This window comes from Crassostrea angulata, chromosome 6 (genome assembly GCF_025612915.1).
Source record: "Crassostrea angulata isolate pt1a10 chromosome 6, ASM2561291v2, whole genome shotgun sequence".
In the NCBI taxonomy this organism is placed as follows: Eukaryota; Metazoa; Mollusca; class Bivalvia; order Ostreida; family Ostreidae; genus Magallana; species Magallana angulata.
In genome coordinates, this window is record NC_069116.1 from 50,523,919 (window position 1) to 50,536,358 (window position 12,440).

Consider the following 12,440-nt stretch of genomic DNA (forward strand, 5'->3'; position numbering starts at 1 on the left):
AAAACATTGGTGAAAAAGAGTTTAATTCTTATTTATATAGATAAAATTTATAGATGAAAGGTATTTACAGCCTCAAAATGGTTTGTTATGAATAATTTTACTGTTTTTTTCAATGCAACTTTTCCAAAAGTCGTTTTGGAGCGATTCTGTAATTTTTTGCTACATTATGGGTATATGGGAAGCATTTTTACTGTGGTAAAGGCCTGTCCCAAGACACTGTAATGTTAGATTATTCTAACTAAGCAGATAATTGTAGGCATATAACTTTGATATGTAAATGTCAACAATACGGTGTGTCAATGTATCTATTTCATAAATTTCCGATATCATAAGCAATGTCAACCCTTGCTCGCACGGGTCTAAGTCTAGTTATCTAAAATTAAAATCCTAGCAATATGCACACCTCTGATACAATTGATCTGCAAAAGAACTGTAGGAGGAGTTATCCATATAAAGGTACTCCTTTGGCAGCCATCCGCCCGCCATTTACACTATTTCAATAACCAGATTTTTCCTTTCCGGTTCAAATTGTTAAAAAGAATGTAACTGTATAGTGAATTATTCTTGAGATGATGTAAAACAAATATTCCTACCTGAATTTTCATCACCATGTTCGAAACATTTTGTAAGATCTAAAAATAAAAAAAATTATTTACAAGGTATCTATATGTCATATAGAACCATCATTCTATGAAACTTGAACCAAGATTCAATTTAAATGCAAAATATTTTCTAAAATCCAACATTTTGGTTATAAAATACTGAATCATTGAAAAGTTCTTAATTATTTCTAGAGCATTTTCAATAGAATCACAAGGCTTGGAAATTGGTGGATTTTAATAGTTCTCCAAGCAATAGTTTGCAAGGCTCTAGATATTCAGATTGACATCATTTTATTCTTAGCATTGATCCATCTTCACTCATACTAGGGCTGGGACGATTCTGTACTTAGCCGATTCGGTACATATCACGATACATTAGTGCGATACGATACATATCACAATACATTGCAACTGCATGAAAACATGTCATTGAATAAGAGTTAAAAATTTATTCAATCTGTCGATGTATTACTGCATGTCAAAAGTTATTTTGATATATTTAAAATGAGCGTTGCACAATTTACAAATTACTTTAGTCTCATGTACACTTCTTTTTCATAAACAAGTAATACAAAAGTCCACACTCCAGATTTAGCTTCCTAACAGTTTTGACAACTTAACGAGGTTTTCCGCCATCTTTGTACTTTCATATTAGGCGCGCAGACTAAAAATAGCCGATATATGAAGCTCGGATATTTTTGGAAAATAAAAAATAGTTCACTTAGGTATCGTTGTGATAATGGTAAATGTATCGATCCAAATATCATCAAAATAAATACTGTGATGCACCGGTGCATCGGTGGATCGTCCCATCCCTAATTCATACATGTACATCTTAACTTGAAAAACTGCAAGTGAAATGAAATTCTGCACCTAAGAAGTTGGATTTTTCAATGTACATGTAATTAAGTATGCAATACTTGGGTACATGATGTGTCAGTATACAACTATAAATTGCTATGATATATAGAGACCAAATTACCAAGAGTAGGTCAAATGACAGTACTTGCATTGAAGATTACTGTGGAATCATTAAAATCGTGGGGGCCAATTTTCGTGGATTGTTGGTTTTTTGCTTATTCGTGGGATGTAATTTCGTGGATGTGTTAGTTTTCAGTTTTAATAACTCTTTCAAAACTTGTTTTCGTGGAGGACGTAAATTCGTGGGGGAGGGCTACCCACGAAAGCCACGAAAATTGGGCCACCACGAATTCTAATGATTCCACAGTAATCCGCATATCAGGGTAGATAGAGCAGGCCCCTACAGTGTGTCAGGTTATTGCTCAAGCTATAAGTGTTGATTAATATGATAAATTCTTCAACAATGTTTGATAACTCTAGATTTATAGAGATCATTTATCATAGATTTGGATTTACCAGTATATGGCCAGTATTGTCTAGTTTTTATAACATGTTTAACTTATTGCTTAACAAAGTTTTTGTGTCTGATATCACAGAGAACAGTGCAGCATGATAAAGTTGTGAATGAACATTATGGTTTTAAATTGGATATTTTCTTAACAAAATATTAATTTAAAATGTGATGAAGTTAAATTACATATTTGTGGAAGGTCAACAACTTACATGTATAGCTCAATGAAGAGACACACGCATTATTCATTCATTATATTCATTTATTATGGAACTTATAGATTTAAGAGCTCTTGGACATTAACGTCATAAATTATGTTCGTGCATTATACCAAAAATCAAAGAATTTAAGGGAAAGTGTAAACCATACACTAACCCAATATTTTGCGCCATTTGGTTAACTTTTAAAATTTTATAAACTTTTCTTTTTCGAACTAATTTTAATCTCTAAGGCATTAAAATATTAAAAAAAATTCAACAAATTTACAACAGCGATGCCTGGGTGATAATGTTTAAAAGCTGAATAATAACAGATTCAGAACTCCTCCTGAAACATCATTTGTACTTCATGTAATAGCATTTCAATTAAACATGTAAATACCTGTAATCCTCTGCTGGACTTTATCTTTGAATCCAAATTGGTTTCTGACATAGAAAACCACCATAACCACTACCACAATAATCAGAATGATCACCACTGCTACAGCCACTCCAACCCCAGTCCCAGAACCACCGTCTTTCGGTCTGAAAAATAAGGAAATCCAAGCAATGGAGAATCAAACATTCTAAAATTATTGAAAATATGTTAAGTACATATTGGGAAAAACTTTCCTAAGTCACATATATTTCTGTATTGTCTCTATGGGAAGACACTACACTGTACCTGATAGTGGCTGCAATTGACTCTTGTCAAATTTACAGTACCAGGGTATATAGCTGCACAGCTGTAGCTCTTCGGAAAAAAATATTGACATACCAGTCTGTCAATATTTTATTTTCTGGAGAGCTACAGTTCTGCAGCTACAGGGTATATTTTGGTGGTAGCATGGGAAATACTGCCAAGTTTAATAACAGTTTTTAAGGGGCTCTAATTTTGATGTCATATGTTTTAAATGGGATGATGCCCATTGTTATGGCTTATCACCTTAGTCACATGTATAGTTTCTTCATTCAGATGTAAACATTGTGACCAACAAAATTAAACAAGTTTCACTAAATAAACAAAATGCCCCCCCCCCAAATTAACAAAGATAATACTTAGTACCAGGTAACCTCAGTCAATAGGATTTTGAAAATCCAAGATAAATCCAATGTACTTCTTACCCATTCCATAAGGTTTTATTTCTAAAATTCACAAAATCTACATTTATTCTAGCAGATACAGGCAAAAAAAAAACTATCAACCAAACAAAACATTTTTACCTTATACTGCAACAGTTTGGAAGAAAAAAAGTATTTGACATTTGAAACATTGGTTAAAAGTCAAAATTCACATATTTCTCAGAAGATTTCATTACTTTTATATAAGAAATAAATGGTATATAACAAACTATAAAGTTAACATGACAGTGGCCTCAATCAGCCAAAAATGACACTTCAAGCATGAAAACAGTAGCTCTTTCTATTTTATAAGGAAACCATATGATACATTATTATTTGATAACACTACATGACTGTATTACTGTAACAGCAAAACTGGAATATAACGAGCACGGATATAACAAACTTACAGCAGCTGCTATAATGAATAATTATTCATGTCCCGACAAAGTTCTTATATAAGCCTACAGAAGATTGCAGCATATAACGAACATGGTTATAACGAATTTACGGCTATAACAAAGTAATTTTTATTCCCCCACCCCCCTGCCAAAATTTTATCATATTTTATCATTAATATAACGAATATTTTCAAATTTTTAAAAACAAATTTCTTTGAAGATACATGATATTTAAAATTGCATCTATGAAATACTCATATTCATAAATTTTGCAGATTTACTTTAATTATCAAATTGAAGAGAAAAGGTAACATTGACCTTTTTTGTAAATGACAGTAACATCAATTTTGTAATTGACTATAGTTTGAAGTATTTTCAGCTGATTATTTTATATATGTATACATATGTATATTTGCTACAAAATTTCTTACAAATTCCCTATAAACATACCATGATATTACAAACTACAGCTATAACAAAGTTTTTTCTATGGTCCCTTGAAATTCGCTACAAATGAGTTTTGCTGTATTTGATTTATAAATTTACATCATAGAATGTAAACATCCATCAGACAATAATATCATATGATATGCCTAAGTATTGTTTGTGACATTTCAAATTATGTGATAAGATTTCATTAAATGATAATTAAAGCTCTGTTAAATATAACTTTAAAATCATTACATTATGGTATACAAACGTTGCAATATCAAAGTATAATTGCTATCATAATACATTTACCGGTAGTACTACCGTATAACGGGTATTTTTTACGTGCTGCTAATTTTTACTAATTTTTACGAGTTTTATAAATCCGTAAAAATTAAACGCGTAAATTTTCACAGAAGTAAAAAAACACCATACGTAAATTTCTACATCGTACGTATACGTATGAGAGTAATGTTCATGACCTTTAGCTCAGTCCCTGACGGCTGTACATGTATGTATATTTGAGCGTTTTTGGTCACGTGGTGATAACAGTTCAGATCTTTCATTCAGTCTTGAGTATTTTTTAAAACTACGTATAATGCCACGTTAGTAGGTAGATGTCTTTTTTGGTTGGGAGAAAAAGAAAGAGAGAGAGAAAAAAAATTGAAATGGAGTTGTCTTTCTTTTTTTCCCGGTAAATCGAACTGAGACGAGCACATGGTGTATATCAATGATGATACCCAGATAAATAGGAATAAGTAAAGTGTATATCACATATGTAATAAAGTTAAATGTGTAAAGTAAGGATGTCAACAAGTACCCGGTTAACCGGGTACTCGATCGAACGTCCGAGTATCTAATACTAAAATCGGTACTCAGTTACTCGGATGTATAATTTTTAATATTTCTAAGTTTATTTAATAATGCATTAAAACATCGGTTTTAAAACTTAAAATGCCCCTTGCACTTGTACATAGAGTAATTAGGATTTCCTACGCCTCTAAATATAAATGACCGTTATCGCCTGTGGCAGTGTTTATATTAGTGATGGGCAATCGGACCAAAAATCATAATCGATCATTGGAAATAATCGGACACATATAATTGATTAATAATCGATTATAATCGGTATTCATCAATATTGTTAAAAGTGCATGACTTACTGAGTATTTATTAATAAATACAGCAGTTTAAATTATTATTTATCAACTTCCTTTGATCACAGTTTGAGTTAAATACATCCGAATTTCAAGTCATGGAATTTAGTTTATATTGTCTCCAAAAAAGAAATGCTTTAAAACCTATTGAAAATACTTTACATATCACTATTGACACACTCTCTCTATATATATAAGTGGTTACTAAAACTAGAGTCATTATGGAAACTAATTCAATATCCTATAATCTTCTGCTGTTTTCTGTCGAGATTTAATTGAAATCACACTAAGCTTGATAAATATAAAAATCTGTGAATGTATTTGAATATTGAAATGCAAGAGTATTTTTCCAGACGCTTGCAATTTTTACACTGTGACACGCTATCTAACTTTATTTTGTTAGGAAAGTTTCTTTTTAATCTGTTAAACATTGTAAACTCCAAGATACTTGACATTGTAATTCCTGAGGATGGATAAACAAATCGATCTCCTTTATTTGTCAGAGAATTGTTACTGTTTCCATACAGGCAATCAACTACCGCCATTTTGTTTTTCTTGTTAATAGATCGGGTTTGACATGCAGAAAATAAAATCTGAACTTTAACTAACCAAAATCCGGAATTTTTTTTTCTGTTAGCGATGTCGGCGACTTGTATTTTGAAATCGATTAGTAGCATCGTGGGCCTCAGAACGATAGATAATCGATCATCGGCGACAATCGTTTCATCACTAGTTTATATAGTAATTATCGTAACCAAGCACCTGTTACCTAGCTTTTCTCACCTTTGGCTGTCTTCTACCCTTATTTTAAGCTTACTTTAATGATTTGTTTTCACTGAACACCGTTTATATAGTCTATTATATAAATTAGATAGCACACAGTAGAGAAATTGAACAGACCTAAAATGCCGCCGGTCTGGAAATATTTTAAAAGAACTGAAGATTCAAAAAACGTAAAATGTCAGCTGTGCGAAGTAAACTTATTCTATACGGGGGGAACGACAAACATGTTAAATCACACTCGTCTTAAACATAAGGAGGAATTTCTACAAAAGTGACCAAGGTTTTACAGTTATCAATGTACTTGTTCATGCGCAGTACAGTTAAGGCGGTCAATAAAAATATGGGCAAATTTTTGTGATGAAAACACGTATACTTTAGTTAAACTGGCATGTCCTTTTTAAAAACAATAACAGTCACTCAAATGCAATATATTTCTAAAATATATATATAACAGTACAATATTTTATGTTCATAGTGGTCACGTGATATGGCAGTCGCATGGTACAAGCAGATGTATTTGTGGTTTTGAGGTCATTTAAAAAATTCAATATTGCAAGGGCATAATCATGTCAAAATTCACAACTGAATTATGAAATAACTTGATATAACTTAACCGTAATTTATAATGCATATGTTGAATAATTTTGAAGGTCACAGGGTTAATTTCATTAAAAAATAATTAATTTGTAAGATTTTACAAGGATCGTAGAAGTTTTTAAGTTACATAGCATATTTCAAATTCACATGTAAAAGTTTGTCGGGATCAGGTAAGTGTATGCCCTTGCAATTAAGTGATTTATTTAGGTACTCAGATTTTAGATATACGATATTTTATACAAAACCGAGGTGGCTTCTTTATACGATGCATACTTTTAACAAAATGAAAATAAGACTATATAGGTAGCATTCTACTGATAATAATTTTAAACAAAATATTCATTTATACTTTTCCGTTAATGTATGACATTTATTTTTCTTCGCTATAAAATTGCCCGATAGCCTTCAATGATTTAACTTAATGCGTCATTTTGAAACATATGACGTCATATTTTGTAGTACAGCGAGAACGACATCTCGCTTATTTTTCAGTGTGTACGATATAACGGACATCAAAATTGTAAGTAATAGCATTTGTTGTTTTTAATTAAAAGATTAGTATAAGTTAATTTTACTAATAAATAGATTAATAAGTACTTTCGAGGTTTGTAATATACTGTGATGTCATAATGCACATTTCCCGTACTTTTTGTCTGAACGGAGTTTATTGACAGCCTTAACTGTGCTGCGTGTTTATTTACACTCCGAGGACCCAGGTACTCGATCGGAAAAACGTCCGAGTAACCGAGTACTAAAAATTTGACATCCCTAGTATAAACACAATCATAAATACATGTATAAGGAATCGTTAACAGAAAAACGATTTTCTGATTTGTATGTGTGTTAACTGTAACAGAGTCACGGTAACCCCCCCCTCCCCCCTTTTTACCAAAGATGATTTTAATTTTTACGGACATGGCCAATTCGTAAAAAAATAACGCGTAAAAATTCAAATCACCCTATTTTATGACAAATTCGTAAAAAATTACAGCAGTAAAAATTACCCGTTATACGGTAGTACCATACATCCATCATCTCATATCTATCATGCAAGTTTGGCATAGTTTGATATCATAATGTATGATACAAGATATCTGTGGGCCAATGCTCACTAGTAATACCCCCACATTAATGTGAATAAACAAAATAGCTTAAGTTGACATTTAACAGGAAGTTGACTTCCAATTGGTACAATAATGAATCTTTACGTATGCCTAATAAAGAGTGTGTAAAAAATTTCAAGCATATGCAATGATTAGCTGCTAAGAAATTTTCGACGAATATTTCTTTAATAATTTTGGCTAAAAATTACGGCGGCGTGGAAGGGCCAGATGAAAAAATAAAAAATTCTTATTTGTTCGGACAAATAAGTTATTTGTTCAGACGAATTACGATTTGTTCGGACGAATAAGTTATTTGTTCGGACGAATTACGATTTGTTCGGACGAATTACGATTTGTTCGCACGAATAAGTTATTTGTTCGGACGAATTAGGATTTGTTCGGACGAATTAGGATTTGTTCGGACAAATAAGTTATTTGTTCGGACGATTTAGGATTTGTTCGGACGAAATAGATATTTGTTCGGACAAATAACTTATTTGTTCGGACAAATAACTTATTTGTTCGGACGAATTAGGATTTGTTCGGACGAATTAGGATTTGTTCGGACGAATAAGTTATTAATAGTGGTGCATGTATGAGAGAGAGAGAGAGAGAGAGAGAGAGAGAGAGAGAGAGAGAGAGAGATGTCATAATCATGGATACATAAATGTGAAAAGTCTATATTATAAGCAATTTATCATTTAAAGGAAAGGGGTGGCTTGACCCCCCCCCCTTTCATCTACATCATTACCAGAGCAGATACATGTAGTCTAAATATACATGTAGTCTTTATATTATAAAGTATAAGTAAAAACTAGTTTGTTTTATAAGTCACTTAAGTAACTGTGCTAGTATTACAATTCCACGAAGTATATCAGTTAACTTTGATCGTATACATGTATATGTATAAAGTTAAGGCGAAAGATAATTTCGTATGTCCAGTGTCCCAAGTAAACAGGAGAATGACTACATTTTCAATATAAACATCGACAATCGAAATCCACCTGCGGAATCATATGATTATGACTATTGGAATCATTTCTTCTGGCATTGCGCGAAATAAAACTTATAGTTAGTTAAGAAAAAACCTGCGCTGCCATACATCTATACGCGGATCTAGGGCCGGGTGGTCGTGGGGCCTTGGTCGCCCTACCCGCAAACAAAACTATCTATCAGACCCCCCCCCCCCCACCACCACTACCCCGGTAAATTTTTCTGGATCCGCACATGATCATGTAAACTGATTAGACTTTTCACATTTATGTATCCATGATTATGACATCTCTCTCTCTCTCTCTCTCTCTCTCTCTCTCTTTCTCTCTCATACATGTACCACTCTTAATAACGAAATAAAACTTATAGTTAGCAAAGAAAGAACCTGCGCTGCCTACAGTTGGCATACATCTATACGCGGATCTAGAGCCGGGTGGTCGGGGGGCCTTGCACCCCCAACCCGCAAACAAAACTATCTATCAGACCCCCCCCCCCCCACCACCACCACTACCCCGGTAAATTTTTCTGGATCCGCGCATGATCATGTAAACTGATTAGACTTTTCACATTTATGTATCCATGATTATGACATCTCTCTCTCTCTCTCTCTCTCTCTCTCTCTCTCTCTCTCGTTCTCTCTCATACATGTACCACTATTAATAACTTATTCGTCCGAACAAATCCTAATTCGTCCGAACAAATCCTTATTCGTCCGAACAAATAAGTTATTTGTCCGAACAAATAAGTTATTTGTCCGAACAAATATCTAATTCCTCCGAACAAATCATAATTCGTCCGAACAAATCCTAAATCGTCCAAACAAATAACTTATTTGTCCGAACAAATCGTAATTCGTCCGAACAAATCGTAATTCGTCCGAACAACTATGTAATTCGTCCGAACAAATTGTAATTCGTCCAAACAAATAACTTATTCATCCGAACAATCGTAATTCGTCCGAACAAATCCTAATTCGTCCGAACAAATCCTAATTCGTCCGAACAAATAACTTATTCGTCCGAACAATCGTAATTCGTCCGAACAAATCCTAATTCGTCCGAACAAATAACTTATTTGTCCAAACAAATATCTAATTTGTCCGAACAAATCCTAATTCGTCCGAACAAATAACTTATTCGTCCGAACAAATCCTAATTCGTCCGAACAAATCGTAATTCGTCCGAACAAATAACTTATTCGTCCGAACAAATAACTTATTTGTCCGAACAAATAACTTATTCGTCCGAACAAATAACTTATTCGTCCGAACAAATCCTAATTCGTCCGGACAAATCGTAATTCGTCCGAACAAATAACTTATTTGTCCGAACAAATAAGAATTTTTATTTTTTATCTGGCCCTTCCACGCCGCCGTAAAAAATAAACAAAGTCATTATTTAACAGGAAGTTAACATCAAATTAATTGATACAAAATAGAGTGTGTTAAAATTGTTAGTACCTCCAATGAATAGTTGCTGAGAAAAATGCGACAGAAAATTTTGTTTTGGACAGACAGACAGACACACAAGGGTAAAACAGTATACCCCCTCTTTGGATAGGGGTATAAAATACCCATAATAATTATATGGAGTTGTTTTTTTTAATAAAATGATTTCCTACCCAGAGTTAGTTGTGGCACTGGTGATGTCTTGGGTAGTGGTTGGTGCTAGGCTTGTAGTTCTGAAAAATAAAGATACCACAGACACTCGCTTATTGTCAACTTTTACTCTATTAACTCTATATCATAAATGCTTTTGCTCAGAGTTGTTTGATTTTTTTAAAGTCAGAACTAAAACACACTGAAGAATTGGAAATGGTCATTTAACATGTTTAATAACACAATGATGACAAACTTTATCATTCAAACAAAATATATTCTACGTGCAAAAATAATATAAAAAACTCGATTCTTTAATCCATGAAAATCAAAGGTGAGAAATTATGTATGAACAATAAATTCTGAATTATGATTTTCTACAATTTGACTAAATTTGGTATACAGTAAAACTCAGTTATAGCAAAGTCCTAGGAACCAATGAAATTGCTTTGTCATATCCGTAATTTATTATATCCGTATAAGGAATTTGTAATAATATCTATAAGCGAATTCACTTTATACATGTTTTCTTTTACCAAACTATATTTTTTGCCAATTTTAACTGAGGCTTAAAATAAAAATTCATTACTTTAATACCTTTAAAGGTATATGTGGCGTATTTTTTCATGCCATGAAATATTTGTTTGATTTATTTATTTAAATATGTTATATAAAGATTTATCTTCAGAATAAATTACGCAGTTTATATCAATCGGGTTAAAAAGATATAGAAATTAATAAATATTTTTTTATAATCATTTTCGAGTCCACGATAAAAGAGCATTTGAATAAACCCCGCCTTAAATCGGCCACGTGATACCACGCTCAGTCTATTAAAACAACAATGGCGACGACGAGAAAGATAGATATACCCATAATACCGTTAAGTTTGACAGCTTTGGCCAAGAAAGAAAAAAGAGACAGACTGACAAGGATAGGAACATAGGGAAGATTGTCATCGGAGACCATGTAGATTGATGGAATGGGAATTAAAGCCGAATTTAACTTAAGTTTTTACCATGAAGTTGTAGGGGTTTTGCTTGTCAGGTTCGTATGTGCTCCATGTGTTCCATTTCTTTACTTTAAGTTATGAACCAAAAGTGGATTTTCGTTGAGAGAAATTTTTGAATAAAGAATAAATAAACACGCTCAGTACATGCATTCCTCAGGGAGAGGGGGTATTAACTCATTTTACCATGTCGTTGATGCTAAAATAGTGTTTCATATTTATTACACATAATAAGCAATTAGCAAAATATCTTTCTACATCGTGTCTTCCAATAGTAGGTTTTCTCGCACTCATGCGCAATGGCGTTACAAATGGCCGATCACATTAATATTCCTCAAACGTGTAGGAAAGTTTAGAGACAAATAACTAAAGAAAGAACATGTTTTATGGGCCTAGTCAGTTTGTGAAACGTCTTATTATAAGAAGCATGATGTATATTTTTACTAAAACTCATTCAAAAATTCTACTCCAAATACACCACATATACCTTTAATAATCGGGTTGTGAATTGAAAAAATTATATGAAAATTACTTCATTCAAACTATTTTGTTAGATGGTAGTGCAAACTTGTTTAAAGTTTAAAGAAATTTGTTATAAAAATGTTAAATTTCGTTATTATTCACCCCTACATGACTCAAAATCTGTTCGCTATATCTGTAAATTTATTATATCAAAATTCGTTATAACTGTAAAGTTTTTCAAAGATTTGTTAAGAATTTTAATTGGGACTCATAAAAACTTAGCTTTATCCAAAAATTTGCTATATCCATCTTCATACTAAACGAGTTTTACTGTACCCAGTAATAGCAACTAAATAAACAAACCATGACTTTCAATTAGACATGAGCTTATTGATAGCAACAAGCAATTGATAAAATGGCCGGATTAAGATACTCATTACAGATTACCATTTTCTGTCTAAAGTAAAGTCTAAATAACGTTTAGTTAGATAACCGTAATGTCGCGTGTATAACACACACTTTTTTTCAGCAAAAATTTGATCAAAAGTGGGGGATGCTTGTTGTACATAGGACTAAAATTTTAACCCATTTTTTCAAGCTGCGATTCTTGATACCA

At 32.5% G+C, this 12,440-nt stretch overlaps 1 protein-coding gene across 1 annotated transcript in view; it reads right to left on the minus strand.

Moving 5' to 3' along the window:
- Positions 1-12,440, minus strand: part of LOC128187594 (uncharacterized) — a 49,498-nt gene that overhangs the window by 21,299 nt on the left and 15,759 nt on the right. Inside the window, exons 5-9 of the mRNA XM_052858010.1 lie at positions 10,377-10,436; positions 3,297-3,317; positions 2,565-2,717; positions 2,461-2,471; positions 594-632 (exon numbers count right to left, since the gene is read on the minus strand). Of these exons, the coding sequence (XP_052713970.1) occupies positions 594-632; positions 2,461-2,471; positions 2,565-2,717; positions 3,297-3,317; positions 10,377-10,436 (284 nt within the window). The remainder of the gene's footprint in view (positions 1-593; positions 633-2,460; positions 2,472-2,564; positions 2,718-3,296; positions 3,318-10,376; positions 10,437-12,440) is intronic.